We start from the raw sequence: 20,177 nt of genomic DNA, 5'->3' as shown, positions 1-20,177 counted from the left end.
GGTCCTGACAGAATTGGAAGTGGTATCACTTGATGGCTTAGGTGGCTCTGTATCTTTGTTGGGATATCTAGATTCTGTTCTGTTCTGGGTTCGTATGTGACTTACCCTAGTGATTTTGCTTCTTGGTTAATCTCATATCCATACTCATACCCATGGAAAAATAGGCTCAGTCCTTATACTGCCTCACTCAATTCTTGCCTACTGTGGAAATTTCAGTGCAGAAGGGACAGAGATGGGGGGTGCGCATGGATGGGGGACTTTGATCTCTTTCCTCTGATTTATCTTTTCTCCTCCATTACACTTTCTTTTCCTCAGCTATCAGAAAAGGATAAGGCTGTGGCTTCTTTTCTCTCTGTTACTGTAATCTATTTATCAGCTCACCTGTGTGGCTCCTGGGTGATGGGGTCAGTTTAGGAGTGAGCTGTTAGGCCTCTCTGTTGTGCTCCACAATGTTTTGTTTCTTTACCTAATGGCTGTGTTCCAAATTGTATCATATTATGTTTCTTTCCTTGTTCGGATGTCCTGGGTGAAAAAAACTTTTTTCAACTGGTTTATTACGATTTTATCCCCCTCATTTTGTTGGTTATTGGGCAAGGTAAATTTAGAGGTGCAGCTTCTGTTGGGTTTTTTTTACTTAGAAACCTTACTTAGTTGCAGCCAGGTGTGGTGGCTCACACGTGTAATCCCAGCACTTTAGGAGGCTGAGGTGGGCACATAGCTTGAGGTCGGGAGTTCAAGGCCAACCTGGTGAGACCCTGCTTCTATTAAAAATACAAAATTAGACAAGTGTGGTGGTGTGCACCTGTAATCCCAGCTACTCAGAAAGCTAAGGCATGAGAATTGCTTAAACCTGGGAGGTGGAGGTTGCAGAGAACTGAGATCCTGCCACTGTGTTCCAGCCAGCCTGGGTGACAGAGTGAGACTCGGTCTGGAAAAAACAAAAACCTTAGTTGCTTATTTGCCTGTTTGTCTCACACTGATTGATGATCCTGTTAGCTCATAAAGTGCTGGTATTATTTACATAGATACACAAACACATGTACACAGTAGATTCATGTAAATGAAATATATATAGATATATGTGTTAAGTATTTGAACATATTTATGTGTTTTCTTCTTAAGTAATTTGTTGAACAGGGAGCTAGCATGTACTTCATATTTCCCATAGTGTACAACATTGGATATAATGTATAGTAACTTTGCAGTGCTTGCTTCTAAATTAATTAAATCAAAGGTGTATATTTATTTGGCTCTTAAAGCATTGTTCCAATAATAGAGTAGAAAAATAAATTTTAAATTGGGTTTATTTTTTACTGAGATTCTTTTCTCTCTTTATCCATAATACAGGTACATCAAGAGAGTGTACACATGATTGAAGTCACAAGTAATTTGATTAATGAAACTCTAGCAAATCACCCTGAGTGGGCAAAGTAAGAATGTTGTTTTGAAAAAGAGGAGAGATGGATGACCTAGTTTCAGCATCTGTTTGCATGAAATGACCTTCCTTGATCCAGCTGCATTGGAAGATAAAAGATGGGGTTTGCCAGAGCTTTGATAAATATTGTCATTTTTGCAGAAGAATGTCATGTAATACATAGGGTGGGAGGAAAATGCTGAGGTTTTTAGGTACAATTTATGGTAAATGAAACCTTATGTTTTATAATTGAGGTTTACAGCATGTTTATAATTTACAAAGCACATTTGCCTGTCTTACGTCATTTGTTCCTCACAGTGACTGTGTGAGATAGATTGAAGAGATTATCCCTATTTTACACTTGAGGAAAGAAGATCAAAGGTTAAGAAACTTGAGATAATAATCCCCCAGCGGCAGAGTCATAACCACTGCCTCTGATCAACTGAAGGAAAGTTTCCACTATAATGTGGAAACTGTAACTCTTCAACTTTCTATATAATTTTTAAATTTATGTTATTTATTTATTTATCTTTTAAGAAGTGAGGTCTCACCATGTTGTCCAGGCTGATCTTGAACTCCTGAGCTCAAGCAGTTCTCCGGCTTCAGCTTACCAATTAGCTGGGACTACAGGTGTGCACCACCACACCCAGCTTTGTAATTCTTGACATGTTCCCATATTGTATTATTTTTGAGGAAAGATAGGTTAACTATGGCCCAGTCCCAAATTCGACCATATGCTTTTGTATAAAAGTTTTATTGGAACATACCTATGTCTACTCATTTACATATCTTCTTTGGCTGTTTTGAGGTTTCAGGGAAAAACAGAATTGAGTAGCTGTGGCAGAGGTTATATGTTCAGAGCCTAAAATATTTACTCTCTGGTCTTGTATAGAAAAAGTTTGCTAACTTCTGTTTTAGAGGATCTCTGTGTATGTGTTTAATTTGGCTTTTGGAAGAATTTTAAGTTTTTGTGGGTAATATTCAGCAGAGCTGTGCTATCCATCTAACTGAACTTGATGACACATTGTATTACCTGCTTTTTATTAACCTCAAGGCAGTTGTAAGTCAGGAAATACTCTGTCAGTTTTGGGCTTATAAGTTGAGATTTAGCTTGATTTTTTTCCATTGCCTCTACTTTATTCTTTTATATACAACCTGCATAGGATATTACTTGAACTTGATTTAGAATAATATTTGAATTTTCTTTTTTCTTGAGACAGGATCTCGCTCTGTCACACAGGCGGGAGTACAGTGGCACAATCATGTCTCACTCCAAGCTTGATCTCCTGAGCTCAGTCAATCCTCCCACCTCAGTCTCCTGAGTAACTGGGACTACAGGCATGAGCCACTATACTTGGCTAATTTTTATATTTTTTGTAGGTGTTTCACCATGTTGCCTAGGCTAGTCTTGAACTCCTGGGCTCAAGTGATGTTCCCTCCTCAGCCTCCCAAAGTGCTGGGATTACGGGTGTGAGCCACTGTACCTGGCCTATTTGAATCTTCTTAAAAGAAGCATATTTCTTTTGAAATATAAATTGTGATATGCAGTGGAGTATTACATAGGATTTAAAAAAATGGACTAATGATACCAACTTGGATGACTCTCAAAATAAGTATGCTGGCCAGGCATGGTAGCTCACGCCTATAATCCCAGCACTTCGGGAGGCCAAGGTGGGCGGATTACCTGAGGTCAGGAGTTTGAGACCAGCTTGGCCAACGTGGTGAAATGCCATCCCTACTAAAAATACAGAAATGAACCAGGTGAGGTGGCACACATCTGTAATCCCGGCTACTTGGGAGGCTGAGGCCCTAGAATTGCTTGAACCCATAAGACGGAGGTTGCAGTGAGCCACGATTGTGCCACTGCACTCCAGCCTGGGAGATACAATAAGACTGTCTCAAAAAATAAAATTAAAAAGTATGCTAAGTGAAAAAATTTCAGGCAAAAAATAGCCCAATGGTACAATTTCATTTATTTAAAGTTCTAGGAAATACAAACTAATCTGTAGTGGCAGTAAGATTAATAGTTGCCTGTGGATTGGGCTGGAGCTCTAGGGAGGACATACATAGAGGTGCAGGGAAATTTTGGGAAGCAACAGATGTGTTTATTATCTTGAATAAGGATATAAGAAGAGAAGTAGCGTCATCAGATTTCATTCTAGAACAGGCTTTTCATCTGCTTTGTGGAGAAAGATTGAAGGTATACAAGATCTGAGCCTTTGAGACAAATTAAAAGCTTCTAGAGTAAACTGGATGAGAAGTGACAAAGCCCTGAACTGTAGACAGTTTCAGTGGAGGTGAACAGGAGGGACATTTGTAAGGTCTTAAGGGGTTAGTTGGTGATTAACTGGATATAGGAGGAAGAAATCCAGCATAACTCATGTTTCTAGGTTTGGAAATTAGTGGGTGATGGTGGATTTACTGTGACAGGAAATGGAAGAGCAGATTTGGTAGGGAAACTAATTGACCTGTTTACCTGTTGAGTTTGAGGTACCTGTAAGTGGAGACATCCAGTAGGCTGTTGGCTGTGTAGGTATGGGTATTTTTTAACTATGAAGTTAAAAAAGGGGCAGTTGCTGTGGAAGTCCAGGAATCAGATGAGAGACCTCGGTTGGATCTAGAGTTCTGGCAAGCATCAGCATAAAGAATGTATATAAGGTATGGATAAGATGCCTGAAGGTATGCCCTGTGGATATCTTGAGCCTTTAAGGATAAGCAAAAAACAATAGGTTGACAAAGGAAAATGAGAATGGACTATGAGAGAGGTGAGAGGAAAACCGAGGGAAGAGAACATTTTGAGAAAGTAATAGTGGTCGGCAATGTCAAATTGCTGTAGAAATTTGTAAGAGTGAAATTGGATTTAGCAACTGCAAGAGCAGTTCATTGGTGTAGCAGAAGCCCATTAGATTGCAGTGAGTTGAGAAATTACTGGGAATGAAGAAGTAGTAGAAAGCAGGTATAGACTGCTCTTTCCCAAGTTTGCTTATGAAATGTAGCTGGGAAGAACATTATGTTTAATTTTTTAAGATGGGGAAGCCTTGTTTGTATGCTGTAGGGAAAGAACTGGTAGAGTGGAAGGGGTGGTAAATATTAGGAGAAAGAGGTAATTCTTAGTGCATTTCTCTGAGGATGAAGCATGAGATGAACCCATGGCACAAATGGAACAACTGGGGAAAGCAGGTCAGAATGGGTATGGATGTAAATACTGTGAGTTAAGTGGAGTGGGGAAGGCAGGAAATTAGGGGCCATATATCTTTGAATTAAGATGTGTGGTCTTCTGTTCTCTGGCTCTTTGGATATAATACATTTTGAAAGGAGAATGGGAAAAAGGAACCAACATGTATCAGGTATGGGATTTTAGGAAGAAGCCATCTGGGATCCAGGCAAGTGGATAGAGCCTTTCATGGGATGATAGACCTTCCAAGTGTTGTCCTCCAGGGCTCAGCCTCAGCCTTCACATCCAGAGGGCTCCCTTTGGGTCATTCTTCTATACTGGAAAGTAAATGTAGAGCCCTTCTGTAGTGCTTTTGAATAGTAGTACATTCTCCCTGCAACTGTATCCGAGGCACACACAATCTGAGCAGCCCCAGATCAGGTAGTAGAAGAAAGGTTTTTTTGTCGTTTGTTTGAAATTTTGAAGTAGCCGGGGGTGGTGGCTCATGCCTGTAATCCTAGCACTTTGGGAGGCCGAAGCAGGTGGATCACAAGGTCAGGACCAGCCTGGCCAACATGGTGAAACCCCATCTCTACTAAAAATACAAAAATTAGCTGGGCATAGTGATGGGTGCCTGTAGTCCCAGCTACTTGGGAGGCTGAGGCAGGAGAATCGCTTGAACTGGGGAGGCGGAGGTTGCAGTGAGCCGAGATCCTGCTACTGTACTCTAGCCTGGGCGACAGAGCGAGACTCCATCTCAAAAAAAAAAAAAAACCCGAAAAACTAATCAGTTCTCCATATCTATAAAATCATTTTGAGAATGATAGGTAAATCCAGTCATGGAGTATGCAGCCTTTTGAGATTAGCTTTTTATTGCCTAGCATAATTCTCTTGAAGCTTATCCAAGATGTTTTATGTATCAAGTTTGTTCCTTTTTATTGCGGAGTAATGCTACATTTAGGAAGGTTTTTTGTTTTTGTTTTTTTTTTTGAGACCAAGTCCAGGCTAGAGTGCAGTGGTGTGATCTTGGCTCACTGTAACCTTCACCTTCTAGGTTCAAGCGATTTTCGTGCCTCCCAAGTAGCTGGAATTACACGCATGCATGCACCACCATGCCCAGCTAATTTTTGTGTTTTTAGTAAGAGATAGGGTTATACCATGTTGGCCAGGCTGGTCTTTAACTCCTAACCTCAAGTGATCCACTTGCCTTGGTCCCCTACAGGAAGATTTTTTAAAGCTGCTTAGAGTTGGTAATTCATGGAAGGTCTGATTGTTTTGCAGTAGATAGGTGGGAATGGAATTAGAAATAGTAGCGGTGGGCATGAGTGGTTTCCTGCAACTCTTAGTTCTCAGTAGATTCTGTCAGGAGGAGGGCAGTTGACCTTGTGGGGGATTCATGTAGATACCCCTATTGGAGAAGATACAGTTAAAAATAAGTCCAGATGTATTTTCTTCCAACTTGGTGTATGTTTTGTATGGCCTGTGGAGTCCCTTGACTTCTGCTGGGTGTGCTCTGTGAGCTGGTGGGTAAATTAGACGGATTAGGATCATCTTAGTGGAGCTCTAAAAACAATGAGGTTGAAGCACATCCTGATTCTTGTCTTGAGCATTTCTGTTAGTCTGGAGCTCATTTTCTGCTTTTCCCTGACTTGTCTCAAGCCTGTTGATTCATGCATCTCAGGACCCTCATTAGGAGATGGCACTGAAATGGTTCTCAGTTGCACTTATCCCTTTGCTTGGGAGAAACGCAGTAGGCTAAACTAAGTTGTTTTTAATCAGGGTTGTTCTCTTGGTAGGCCATAGGTGATAGAGATTAACCTTTACCCAGGAAGGTGAAGGCAGAGCAGTCTAACCTGTAGGGCATTGGTGTCTGCTGTGGGATCCTTCTTGGGTAAGTAGGGGTTAGTGATAGGCCAAGGCAGTGAATCTCCAAGGGCAGAGCTCTGTTCAGGGGCTGTAGGGGTGTAAGGCAAGAGTATAGCCCAGCTAAGGTGGCTGTCGTGTTTCTGGCCCCATGTCTCCTGAGGGAGGCTCGGATTGAGCCAGTGCTCCTACCTTGTCCCCATAACAGCTCCTCTCATTTGTTGCTCTTAGGAAGCCTGCGTGAGTACATTGGGAAAGTGTTTTCACAGTGGCCAATAAGACATTTTCCCAGGCCCAGTAGACATTTGTGAATCATTAAGGATCTATCCAGATACCTCTATGAATCTTAACACTTTTTTTGAGACAGAGCCTCACTCTGCCACCCAGGCTGGAATGCAGTGGCATGATCTCTGCTCACTGCGACCTTGGCCTCCCGGGTTCAAGTGATTGTCCTGCCTCAGCCTCCTGAGTAGCTGGGACTACAGGTGCGCGCCACTATACGCAGCTAATTTTTTAAATTTTTAGTAGAAATGGGGTTTCCCATGTTGGCCAGGCTGGTCTCAAACTCCTGACCTCAGGTGATCCATCCCCCCTCAGCCTCCCAAAGTGGTGGATTACAGGCGTGAGCCACCGAACCCAGCCCATCTCCACACTTTTGAATAACACTATAGGATAGTGTTATCAATATATCAATATAATACCAATATATCAATATAATATCCATTATAAGTTAGGTACCATATAAGATATTTTCAATTACCATAATTAAAAATATTTTGGGAGGCCGAGGCGGGCAGATTATGAGGTCAAGAGATCAAGACCATCCTGGCCAACGTGGTGAAACCCCGTCTCTACTAAAAATATAAAAATTAGCTGGGTGTGGTGGTGTGCACCTGTACTTCCAGCTACTCAGGCGGCTGAGGCAGGAGAATTGCTTGAACCCAGGAGTTGGGGGTTGCAGTGAGCTGAGATCCCACCACTGCATTCCAGCCTGGGTGGTAGAGTGAGGCTCTGTCTCAAAAAAAGTGTTAAGATTCATAGAGGTATCTGGATAGATCCTTAATGATTCACAAATGTCTATTGGGCCTGGGAAAATATCTTACTGGCCACTATGCATTGTGCCCGGCAAAAGGGGGAAAACCTTCCCAAAAAAAAAAAAAAAAAAAAAAATTTAGGAACCCTTTCAAATTGTTGATGAATTTATAAATATTAGAGTAATTTAAAAGATACTTAAATTAATTTCTCCTGTATCACATTTCTGTTTAGTGATTCAGATTTTCTGTTTATATCCTTATACTGTAAATTAATATGTTTGTGTTTCTAAAAGTTTGAAATTTTGTCTTGCTGAGAAATTTTTTTTTTTTTTTTTTTGAAATAGAGTCTTGCTTTTTTGCCCAGGCTGGAGGGCAGTGGCATGATCTTGGCTCATTGCAACCTCTGCCTCCTCGGCTCAAGTGATTCTTGTGCCTCAGCCTCCTGAGTAGACTACAGTTGTGTGCAACCATGCCCGGCTAATTTTTGTATTTTTTAGTAGAGACTGGGTTTTGCCATGTTAGCCAGGCTGGTCTTGAACTCCTGGACTCAAGTGATCTGCCCACTTTGGCCTCCCAAAGTGCTGGGATTATAGGCATGAGCCAGCATGCTGGCCTTGCTGAGAAATATTTGAATGGACTGAGGAATTTGCCAAAAAGTTTCACAGATACTTTATTTGGAGTGCGGGACAAACTGGCTAATACTTAAGATTCAACCCACTACTGATTTGATGGTCTTTTTAATTTATTCAAAAGAGCTCTTATTTTTTCTGGTTAAAGACCTCTTTCCTAGGCACCATGACTTGGTGGCTGTCAGTGGCAACTGACTTCCTCTTTGTGACCATCTTCCTCATACACAGTACTTACTTAAAGCTACTGTGAGTTAAGGATGTTGCTCGTTTGATTTTACCTAACTGACTCTTTTATGTTAGATTTGTAGGATGTGTCATTTTTGGGCCTCAGGAAAGTAAATGACTAGCTTCTGCTTGCCTTTACCTTTTGGCTTCACTCCAGAATAGTTGAAATGAGGACTGTTACATTTCTGAATGTCAACATCGCTAGTGTATAATAATATAAGGAACAGTTTAGAGAATACATGAACATATTTTCTCTTGTGGAAAACATTAGGGTTGTGTAAAGGGCTCTTGATTAAGGTATATGGTGCAGCCTGCTTAGTCAACAGCAAAATGAGGAGATCACCTCTCACTGCACAAGTAAAGCTTGTGGACTGTAGTTCCTTGCACAGTTGGAACTCTGTTCAGGAATTCTGTCTTTTAAAAGATCGTTAGCAGATAACCAAGTCAAGAATAATGATTCACCTTCTTCATTTTCTGCATTCTTTCTGATTTCTTCACTTCCTTAGATCAGTGATTCTTAAACTGTAGCATGCATCAGAATCACCTGCAGGGCCCTTTAAGATACAGATCACTGGGTCCCAGTCGAGTCTTCCTTTTTCAGTAGATCTGGGTTTGGGACCCAGGTTTTTCATTTCTAACAGGTTTCCAAAAAGTTCTGATGCTGCTGGTCTGTGGACCCCACTTTGAGAACCCTGTCCCAGATGCTGAATATCCCAGTCCCATGAAACCACTTTCTTTGATGCCAAATAAGGCAGATGACTTAGGACATGTGAGCAGAGAAATCATGCAGAGTAGAATAAAAGGGAGTTTGTGGGGAAAGTGGGTCTAAAAGCTAAGGAAAGACTGACGCCAGCAGCGGTGGCTCACACCTGTAATCCCAGCATTTTGCGAGGCTGAGGCAGGTGGATCACTTGAGGTCAGGAGTTTGAGACCAGCCTGACGAACATGGTGAAAACCTGTCTGTACTAAAAATATAAAATTAGTCAGGTGTGGTGGTTTACGCCTATAATCCCAGCTACTTGGGAGGCTGAGGCAGGAGAATCACTTGAACCGGGAGGTGGAGGTTGCAGTGAGCTGAGATCATGCCATTGCACTCCAGCCTGGGCAATGAGAGCAAAACTCCATCTCAAAAAATAAAATAAATTAATAAAAAGCTAAGGAAAGACTGAAACAACATCCTGAATGTTAGAGAGTTAGACCAGTTAAACCTGGACTTCCTGCTCATGATACTTTGGTATCTTGTGTATTGATATACTTAATCTGTTATGGATTAAGTATAACAAGTTCAAAGCATTGGTACACTACACAGAAAGTGTACTTTTTTCATTTTTTTTCTTTCTATGTTTTACAATAGTTGGCTTCCTGAAGCTCAGGTAGTCCAAAGAGCCCTGAATTCTGCAGCTAACAATGTGTATCAGTATGGACGAGAATGGATAACTCACAAGGTAAGGGAACAAACTTTCTTTGTCTCTTTCTCTTTTCGCGGTCTTTACTGGTGATTGCCTCTTGCTTTGATAAACATAAGTAGAAATGCTATTCACAACATTAAATAGGCTTAAATAAACAGGTAAGCAACATAGAGTTAAATCTTTTGAAATATCACATTGAGTAGGGGTAATAAGCAGCCTGAACAATTTGAGAAGTTGGTTATCTAGTTTTTCAAGATAGATCTGATTAACTACTTGTGAGTTAGGACAGAATGATCACTTGGTTTGGGTTGTCAAATGAGGCTTTGTGGAGAAAAAGGTATTAACACATACTAAATCTTGTCTGCTGATAACTATCTTTGGCAGTTTCCAGTTAGTTTCATTTAATCTTTTTTTTTTTTTCGTTAACTGTTTCTAAGAAGCCTGCAGTAAGAATTATTTTGCCTGCTTTGCAGATAAGGAAACAAGACTCAGCAAGGCTGAGACAATTCCCATTGGTCATGTAGTAAATTGCAGAGCTTGGTTTGAAACTGAAGCTTAGCTCCAAATACTTTATTTCTACTGTAGCATGCTTGCAGTGTGTGCCCAGAACTGGATTAAGTGCTTTGATGTGGCAATTGAGATAGACCTTGAAGGAATGGCAGATCAAGGAAGAGTGGATTTTAAGAAGAGTATCTGTGAGCCAAGGTGCAGAGACAGGAATGTGCTTGAAGAGATGATCAAGATGTTGAGACAGGAGTGTGCTTGAGAAAGTGATCTTCACTGAAGTGGAGAGAGCTTTGTGAAGGGGAAATGAATGATAGAGGAAGAGACAGCATAGTTAAGGATTAGATTTCACAATATGGATTTGGGATATTCTTTCCCTCCCTAGTATTGTGTATAGGAATAAAGGTAATTTATATTTTAATATACTGAAGTAATTAGGATTATGTAAGAATTGACAAGATTTGTTGCAGTGAGACTCGTGCCTAGAAAAAAAGTATTAGTATGTGATTCCATATTCAAAATTCTTTAATAAAAGGTGAAAGATTTATATGATCTGAAGAGAAATCAAAACATACATATTCAAAATTCAAAAGCAAAATCTTAAAAAAATGTTATGGAAGATACACTGTATACACATATATGGTAATTTAATGTAAAGATGGAATCATAGTGAAAAGTTGAGAGAAAACTTAGTTATTGATTTTCTTGGATCTATCCCCAGTAACTTAATGGTTACATGACAAGTGTTTTAAAATAAGTGCAATGTAAGTATGTGGATGCAGATCCCAGAACTATCGTAGAAGGAAGATCCAGCCATTGCAGAAGTCTTTTAGCCTTCTAGAAATATTTTATTTTGCTGAAAGTATAGCATTTAATTCTTGATGTATCTCTTTGGGAGCAATTTTTATTCTGGAATTCCTATGTTTTTGGGAAGAGGATAATGACAGGGAACTTTGGGTAGCTGGAGGAATGTGCCTTAGATTTTAAAGATGTAAATTTTAAATTACTTAGAGAAAAGATAAGTTTGAAACCCTTTGCCCACAATTATAAAAGGGAAGGCAGCTGAGCAGTCATAGGCATTGATAACAAAAATTTTAAATATTTGCTATTCTGATTAGATAAGATCTAAAAAACAGTCGTTCCTCAGCTGATGAATGGATAAACCAATGGTATATTTATATAATGGAATATTATTCAGCTACAAAAAGGAATAAAGTACTGATAAATGCCACAGCATGAATTAACTTTGAAAGCATTATGCTAAGTAAAAGAGGCTATTTTAAAAGACCATACATATATATTTTATATATATATATAATATGTATATATATATGTTGATATATATATTTATATGACTTCATTTATATGAAATGTCTGAAGAGGCAGATGTATAGAGACAGAAAGTAAAGTAGTGGTTTCCAGGAGTAGAGAGGATTGGGGACAAATGGGAGAGTGAGTGCTAATGGGCATGGGGTTTACTTTTGGGGTGATGAAAATGGTTTAAAATTGTGGTTAATTTTAAAACAAAACAATTGAAGGATTTTTTAATGGTTATATAACTGTGAATATATTAAAAAACCATTGAATTGTGTTATATCTCAATGAAGTTGTTAAGGAAAACATTGAAACTGCAGGGATAGCTCAATAGAGCATCAGATCTTATCCAGCTAACAATCATGTAAGAACTGGGTCATAAGAGCCTAAGTCTAGAGAGGGCTAAAGGTAGGAAAAAATGCCATGCTCACAAAAAGAGTTTTTTGGGATGTGTTTAGTTACGAACAAAGAAGGTTTCTGCCTGTCTGCTCCCAGCCTACTTTGTCAGCCTAATTGCCTACATGTCTTACATATTGTTTGTGGTTCTACCCAGACTTCCCAGTTTGCTTTCCTTGCTGAATGTCCTTGTTTGAGCTATCCCCTCTGCTTAGCATGCTCCTTCTGAGATTCTAAGAAAGGGACAGCAAGGGCTGGGCATGGTGGCTCACGCCTGTAATCCCAGCACTTTAGGAGGCTGAGGTGGGCAGATCACAAGGTCAAAAGATTGAGACCATCCTTGCCAACATGGTGAAACTCCATCTCCACTAAAAATACAAAACTTAGCTGGACCTGGTGGCACATGCCTGTAGTCCCAGCTACTTGGGAGGCTGAGGCAGGAGAATGACTTGAACCTAGGAGGTGGAGGTTGCAGTGAGCTGCGATTGCACCACTGCACTCCAGCCTGGTGACAGAGTGGAATCCATCTCAAAAAAAAAAAAAAAGAAAAAAGAAAGCAAGAAAGAAAGTAATGTGTTTCCTCTGTCTCTTTTTCCCATGACCAGAATGAAGAAAAAGGCAGCCAGTCCATAAACATGTCCAGCATTGTTCTCAGTGCTGGGGGGGAAGTTATCACCCTCTCTCTGACTCTCATGAGAGAAAACAGTCATTAAAGATGTTAACAATACAAATTTCAAGTGCTAGTAAGTGCTGTGATGAGGATAATCAGAGTAATATAATACAGGGTGACTGACTGGGTTGATGCGTAAGACAGAATGGCCAGAGAGGGTCTCTGAGAAGGCAGCATAAGAAGATAAGAATGTTGAGAAGGCAGCAATCTGTGAAGGCCTGTGAAAGATTGTTTCAAGCTGAGGGCATAACAAATTCAAAGTCTCTGAGATGATAGCAAGCTTGGTTGAAGGTCAGAAAGAAGGCCGGTGGCTGGAATAGGGAATGATAGAGTGAGACAAGCCAGAAGTCATGACAAGAAGGTGGAATTTTATTTAAGTTGTAAAGGTAAACATTATAGGAATGTAAAAAGACCTGTTTTAGAATGTCGAAAGCTCATTTTGGCTGCTTTATGGAGAAGTGGACAGGAAAGGAGAAGGCAGAAAGCCCAGGTAAAAGGTTATTATAGTCCTGGAGAAACATGTTAGTTACTTGTACTAGGTTTGTAGAAATGGAAATTGAGAACTATGGTCAGATTTGAGGTGCAGTTTTGGGATTATGCTAATAGGAGCTACTCTTCGATTGGACATAGAGTGTAAGGAAACAACAAAATTTTGGTTTGCCTAGCTAGAAGGATAGATGTGTCACTTACTGAGGTAGAAAATACTCGGAGATGATCATGGGGTTTAGGTATCATGGGTAAATAATTAATTGGGTTTGTGGCATATTAAATTTAAGATACCTATTAGGTATTTAAATAGAGATGCCTTGAAGGCAATTGGACACATAAAGATGGAGCTTAGCAGAGAGATCTGGATGGGCTATAGATGCTGAGGTAAGAATCATATGCTACCCATGGGATTAGATGAGGTGGTCTCTTAGTTTGCTAGCATTGCCATAGCAAAGCATCATAGTCTGGGTGGCTTAAACCGCAGAAATTTATTTACTCACATCCTGGAGGCTGGAAGTCTAAGATCAAGTTCTTGGCAGGGTTGATTTTCTGAGGCCTCTCTCCTTGCCTTGCAGGTCACCAGCTTCTCCCTTTGGTTTTATATGGCTTCCTGTGTCTGTTCATATCCTAATCTCCTCCTTCTTAAAAGAGCACCAATCGTATTGCATTAGGGCCTACCCTTATGACCTCATTTTCTTAATTACCTGTTTTTAAATACAGTCACTTTCTGAAGTATTGAAGGTTGGGACTTTAGCATATGAATTTTGTGGGGACACAGTTCAGTCCATAACATGGCCTAAAGGAAGAGTATACATAATAGTCCCCTGGCGCACCGAGCTTTTGGTGGTACGAGAAGTGAGCCAGCTGACCAAAGAGTGGCCCATGCGGTAGGAGAACCAAACTCTGTCATAGGAGCTTAGAGAAGAAAATGTTTCAAGAAAGACTTGATCAGCTGTGGCACAGGATCCTGGGATGTCACGCTAGCTAAGCACAGAGAATTACCCCTGACTTTTGTTTTCCCTGAAAAATAGATGAGCTTATTTACCTCAAGTTAGATGGCTCTCAAACAATGTTGTGACTGTGCTTCATGCTTGGTTGCCTCTCATCTGGAGAGGCATATCAGGCACCACCAACAGCACTTGTGTTTCAGTGGTGTGCGTGTGTGTCTATGTGTATGTCTGTGTGTGTAGAGGGAGTCTTGCTCTGCTGCCCAGGCTGGAGTACAGTGGTATGATCTCAGCTCACTGCATCCTCCTCCTCCGGGGCTCAAGTGATCCTACCACTTCAGGCTCCAAAGTAGCTGGAACTACAGGCATGCACCACCATGCCTGGCTAATTTTTTTTATTTTTTGTAGAGATGAGGTTTCACCATGTTGCCCAGGCTGGTCTCAAACTTCTGTGTTTATACAATCCACCCACCATGGCCTCCCAAAGTGCTGTGATTACAAGACATGAGCCACAATGCCTGGCCAAATGGCTTTACTATATTGAATATTTTGTTTTCAGTTTACGAATAAATCAATTAAATATAAAGGAACAAATTGAACAGATATATTTGAATTGAATGTATCTAGTAACTGGTTCACATGTCCGTAAGGCCAGCATCAAATGGACAAAAAGTAAGAAAACAGATGTTGTAAACTAACATGGGAAAATGGTCACTCTTCATTACTAAAGAAGAAAATACTAAATAATGGCTACATTTCACACCTATTAAATTCTCTAAAAATTAGCCAGTTAGTTCATAAGACTTTGAGGAAATTGGGTCATTTATGTAATTTTGTAAAGCATTCATTGGTATAATTCTTATTATAGAAGTCAGTTTACCAGTGCATAGCAAGAGCCATTAAAATGCTCATTTTTGGCTGGGTTTGGTGGTTCATGCCTGTAATTCTAGCTGGGAGGCCGAGGCAGGAGGATTGCTTGAGCCCAGAAGTTTGAGACCAGCTTGGGCAACATAGTGAGAACTTGTCTCTATAAAAAATAAAAAAATTAGCTGTGTATGGTGACATGCACCTATGATCCTAGCTACTCGGGTGTCTGAGGTGGCAGGATCGCTTGAGCTCAGGAGGTCCAGGCTTCAATGAGCCATGATCATGCCACTGCACTCCTGCCTGGGTGACAGAGTGAGACCCTGTCTTGAAAAACAAAACAAAAACTCATTTTCTTTGGTTCCAGTACATTTATTTATGTCACAAGTAATACTGCAATGAATATCCATATGTATCCTTAAAAACTGTGTATAAGGATGTTCATTGCAGTGTACTTATACATTAAAAATTAGAATTCATGGCCAGGCGCAGTGGCACTTTGGGAGGCCAAGGTAGGCAGATCACTTGAGGTCAGGAGTTTAAGACCAGCCTGGCCAACATGGTGAAACACCGTCTCTACTAAAAATACAAAAATTAGCTGGGCATGGTGGCACATGCCTATAATTCCAGCTACTCAGGAGGCTGAGACAGGAGAATTGCTTGAACCTAGGAGGTAGAGGTTGCAATGAGAGCCGAAATTATGCCACTTCACTTCAGCCTGGGTGACAGAGCAAGACTCCATCTCACACACACACAAAAAAAGAAAAGTGAAAAAGAAAAAAAAATAGTATTTATTATATATCCTTGGAGTGGGTAATGATCAGCTAATACCAGAACATAATGAACTAATACAAAAGTATTAAAGATGAAGGTTAGTGATGAAGGCTAAAGATTAAATGCTTATAATGCAATAGAAAATATAGAATTTTAAATTGTCTCTATGTAAATAGGCAGAAAGTAGCAGAGGAAATAGAAAAATTGACACAATTGTATTAAGGAAGTGAGCCTCCAAATCAGTGTTTGTCCTTTAGAAATTCTCTGGGTTTTTTTTTTTTTTTGAGACCGGTCTTACTGTGTTGCTCAGGCTGGAGTATGTTGCGGTGGTCATGGCCCACTGCAGCCTCAACCTCCTGGGCTCAGGTGATTCTCTCATCTCAGTCTCCCAAGTAGCTGGGAACTGCAGGCACGCACCACCACACCTGGTAACGTTTTTGTATTTTTTGTGAAGACGGGGTTTCACCATGTTGCCCAGGCTGGTCTCAAACTCCTAGGTTCAAGCAATCTGCCCGCCTCAGCCGCTGAAAATGTAAAAATTGTTTTTTATATTACCATATGGTTTTAATAATAACTAAGTGGGATAATTATGATAGCCTTCCTCTAAATTACATTGTCTCGGTATACTTGATTTCCACAAACCCGAAGCCAGTCTGATCAATCATAAATGAGACCGAACATCTTTTGTCATGCAAATGGAGGGAAGGATTTATGTTTATAGCCAATGTCCTAAAATTTTACTTAAACTTCTGTGGTAATTCTTAATAATAGAGATAAATGTAACGTGAAAAATATGTATAATGGATGGGCAATGGGATTACAGGGGAGAGATTTTTCTCTGGACAGGTAAGATCAGGTAAGTCAGCAATCATGGCTTCATTTGTACCATTCTCTGATAGCATGAGGTAGCTTTCTTAGAGACCTGAGAATAGAGCAAAGAAAATAGAAGCAAAAAGATGAGAGAGGAAATTTACTGGGAATACTCAGGACTAGAGTTTAAGAAAAGAACATCATATGGCTAGAGATAGTCTGGAACATTTTTGTTTGATTTGGAACAAATGTAAATACCCACCATATATTAATATTACTGTATTGTTGCCTGAAATACTGTACCAGGTTGTATCTGTGTTTTTTTCTAGCTCCATAAAATTCTAGGAGATAAGGTGAACAATACTGCTGTAATTGAAAAGCAAGTACTAGAACTTTGGGACAGACTGTATCACTCTTGGTTTATAAAGGTAAGTTACTTTTGCTAAGGTTTTCTGTTGTAAACTAATAAAGCCCTTTTACTGACTCATTAACTAGATAGGATTGTATTTTATTCATCAAAATTTTCAAACTGCAAAACCTGAAGCCTCAGGTCATTAAAAGTCAGTGTGAGGTGATGGGTATTGTCCCTAGCAGAACCTGCCTATCTCTGGTGCGTTGGTATTCTATTGTTAGTCTGCTGTCATCTAAAAGTTTAGAGATCTTTCTTTTAGTTTTTATTCTTGTTTTTTGAGACAGGGTCATGCTCTGTCTCCCAGCCTGGAGTGCAGTGGTGTGATCTCGGCTTACTGTAACCTCCGCCCCTTGGGCTTGAGTGATACCCCTGCCTCAGCCTCCCCAGGATTACAGGTGCACGCCATCATGCTCAGTTAATTTTTTGTATTTTTTTGTAGAGATGGGGTTTTGCCATGTTGCCCAGGCCATCCTATACACTAGATCTGGCAGGGCCTGTGGGCTAGCAGGAACTGTGCTGTGTGTAGAGTGGGCAGAGTTGGTGGTGGTTTTTCTCAAAGTTGATGTAAGGAGAGCAAGTGTATATATAAATCTTTTAATGTAGGATGGAGGGGGAGGAGGGCTGATTTTAAATTTGAATTTGTTGCTTAGTGACTTGTTTGGGATTATGTACTCTTTCTTTGGGATGAATTGAGGGAATGGTGTTAGTTTTTGTAGACTTCAAAGACTTGGGAAAAAATATTCAGGGAATATCTAGGTGAGTATCGTAGATTTGATCCCATCTGCTGAAAAACCAGATAATAAGAAAGGTGTATCTATTTCTTTTGCTAACTCTGGGGCTTGTACTTAAAGACAAATAGCTTTTACTGCCCCTCATACCTCATGAGGTTTATTTTACAGTAGAGCAAGGTCAGTGTTTTATAAACGTAGGTTTGTTAAGTGGCTAAGTACAGTTGTCCCCCAGTATTATGGGTGATTGGTTCTAAGACACCCTACTGGTACCTGGTACCAAAATTCAGGGGTGCTTACGTTCCTTGTACAAAATGGCATATTTGTTGGCTGGGTATGGTGGCTCATGCCTGTAATCTGGCTGTTTGGGAGGCTGAGGTGGGAGGATCACATGAGGCTGGGAGCTTCAGACCAGCCTGGGCAACATAGTGAGACCCCATCTCTACAAAAAATTAGCTGGGTGTGGTGGTGTGTGCCTGTAGTCTTAGCTACTCAGGAAGACTGAGGCGGGAGGATCACTAGAGCTCAGGAGTTGGAGGCTGCAGTGAGCTATGACCACACCATTGCACTCCAGTCTAGCCTGGTGACAGAGCAAGACCCTGTGTCTTAAAAAAAAGGAAGACAACATTCCTGCCATCATGCCTGGCTAAATTTTAAATTTTTATAAGGATGGGGTCTCACTATGTTGGTCTTGAACTCCTAGGCTCAAGTGATCTTCTTGCCTTGGCCTCCCAAAGTGCTAGGATTACAGGTGTGAGCCATTCTACTGGCCCTTATCTCTCAAATTTAGTTATTCTTGTATCTCTGTCAGTGTCTTCCAGATAGACAAATTCTGTTTACTGCCGTACTCTTGCTTGTTATATTCTTCTCTCCTCATTTTCCTTATCTTGTATGGAAAATTAGAAAGATGAGGAAAAAGCAAAGATCAAGAGAAAGGTGGAAGGCCCAAAAACTTAAAAAAGAAAAATGAAAGTCAATGCTGTGTTTAGTGCGTTGTTGTAGATACTGAGGAATAAGATGTGTTTGCAAATATATTTAGGAGGGAAGCAGAGGAGCAAGACTTAGACAGGGTACCTAGAATATAAACAAAAGATTTTTATATTTCGGGTCTTTAAATGAAGTTCTTGGCTGATTTCTTACATGTTGCAAAGTTGTTCTCCTTGCAGTACTTACTGAAGTGATTAAGGAGAACTGAAACAAAATGGGACATTGATACTTTCTGTTTTTTAGGTTAAGATGGGAATTTCATGTCTGCACTGTTTTATTCCACAGAATGTAACACACTCTGGAAGGCACAAAGGACAGAAGTTGCATGTCAGTCGTCAGAATAGCTGGCTGGGAGACATTCTGGACTGGCAGGATATCGCTTCCTTTGTTCACGAGAACATTGAGACATTTCTTTCGGTAAGAAATAGTATTTATAAAAACAAACTCTAATTGCAGTTTTCTTTATACACTTTGAGGCCTCAGTTATCCTGTTTTTAATGTAACGACATTTACAGGTTTGAGAACTCCAAATGGACTAGGGTGATGTTCAAAAGCCACAGGCCTCAGGTGTCACCCCCCTGGTATTTGCCCTGTGGTTGTAGAGTAGCTGAGAGATGCTGAGTCCTGAGGTATGTGAGTGATGCTGTGGGCTGCCAGATTCTCAGATAGGGATCCCCATCCTCCCGCTAGGATGACCAGGATGTCTCCAGCTGGACTACTAGGGAGGGACCTGCCTTTGTGGTGTGCGAAGATCCTTGACCAGATGGAAATATGGTTCCAGTTACATTGGAGGGATGGAATGTGTTGAATGAGTAGCTTGTACCATCCCACCTAACCTCCCACCATGCACCATCACCTCTGCCGTCTTGCAGCATTCCTAAGTACTAACTACTCTTCCTCATTCTGTAGCATATTTTGTGAGGTATCCTTGGCATGTTGAATTTCACAGAGAGCAATTTTCTTGTGCATAAACTTGTTTCTTTCATCAAGTGAACAAAAATTGATGTTTGCCGTGCTAAATTTTTTAAAATTAACTAATTAATGTTTTTGAGATGGAGTCTTGCTCCGTTGCCCAGGCTGGAATGCATTAGTGTGACCTCAGCTCACTGTAATCTGCACCTCCTGAGCTTGAGGGATTCTCCTGCCTCAGCCTCTCAAGTAGCTGGGATTACAGGTATGCACCACCACACCCAGCAATTTTTTTTTAATATTTTTAGTAGATACAGGATTTTTCCATGTTGGCCAAAACTAGTCTCGAACTCCTGACCTCAAGTGATCCGCCTGCCTTGGCCTCCCAAAGTGCTGGAATTATAGGCGTGAGCCACCACACCTGGCCTAAATTTAATTTTTATCAAAGTAATACATGACCATAACTGAAAAGGCAACAACACTGAAAGATTTTAATTAAAAAACGGCAGTGCCCTGCTGTATGCCTTCCGATTTCCCATCTTTTTCTTCAGAAACAACTGTCAGCTCTTTTAGCTTTCCCTGGGTATTTACCTCTGAATTTTTAAAATAATGTTTATGCTGCTCTTTCTTTGTTTTGTAGTTTTA

At 40.5% G+C, this 20,177-nt stretch overlaps 1 protein-coding gene across 6 annotated transcripts in view; it reads left to right on the top strand.

The window, feature by feature from the left end:
- The window catches only part of TMEM245 (transmembrane protein 245), a 105,007-nt gene that overhangs the window by 43,569 nt on the left and 41,261 nt on the right, over positions 1 to 20,177 (top strand). For all 6 annotated transcript variants that reach the window (XM_032240297.1, XM_032240296.1, XM_032240295.1 and 3 more), the window contains 4 exons: positions 1,348 to 1,430; positions 9,674 to 9,764; positions 16,826 to 16,924; positions 18,909 to 19,040. In XM_032240297.1, the coding sequence (XP_032096188.1) occupies positions 1,348 to 1,430; positions 9,674 to 9,764; positions 16,826 to 16,924; positions 18,909 to 19,040 (405 nt within the window). The remainder of the gene's footprint in view (positions 1 to 1,347; positions 1,431 to 9,673; positions 9,765 to 16,825; positions 16,925 to 18,908; positions 19,041 to 20,177) is intronic.

Source organism: Sapajus apella, unplaced genomic scaffold, assembly GCF_009761245.1.
Source record: "Sapajus apella isolate SASKATOON/1434 unplaced genomic scaffold, GSC_monkey_1.0 scaffold46, whole genome shotgun sequence".
NCBI lineage: Eukaryota > Metazoa > Chordata > Mammalia > Primates > Cebidae > Sapajus > Sapajus apella.
The sequence above is the reverse complement of the archived record's forward strand: the minus strand, read 5'-3'. Positions and strand labels throughout refer to the sequence as shown.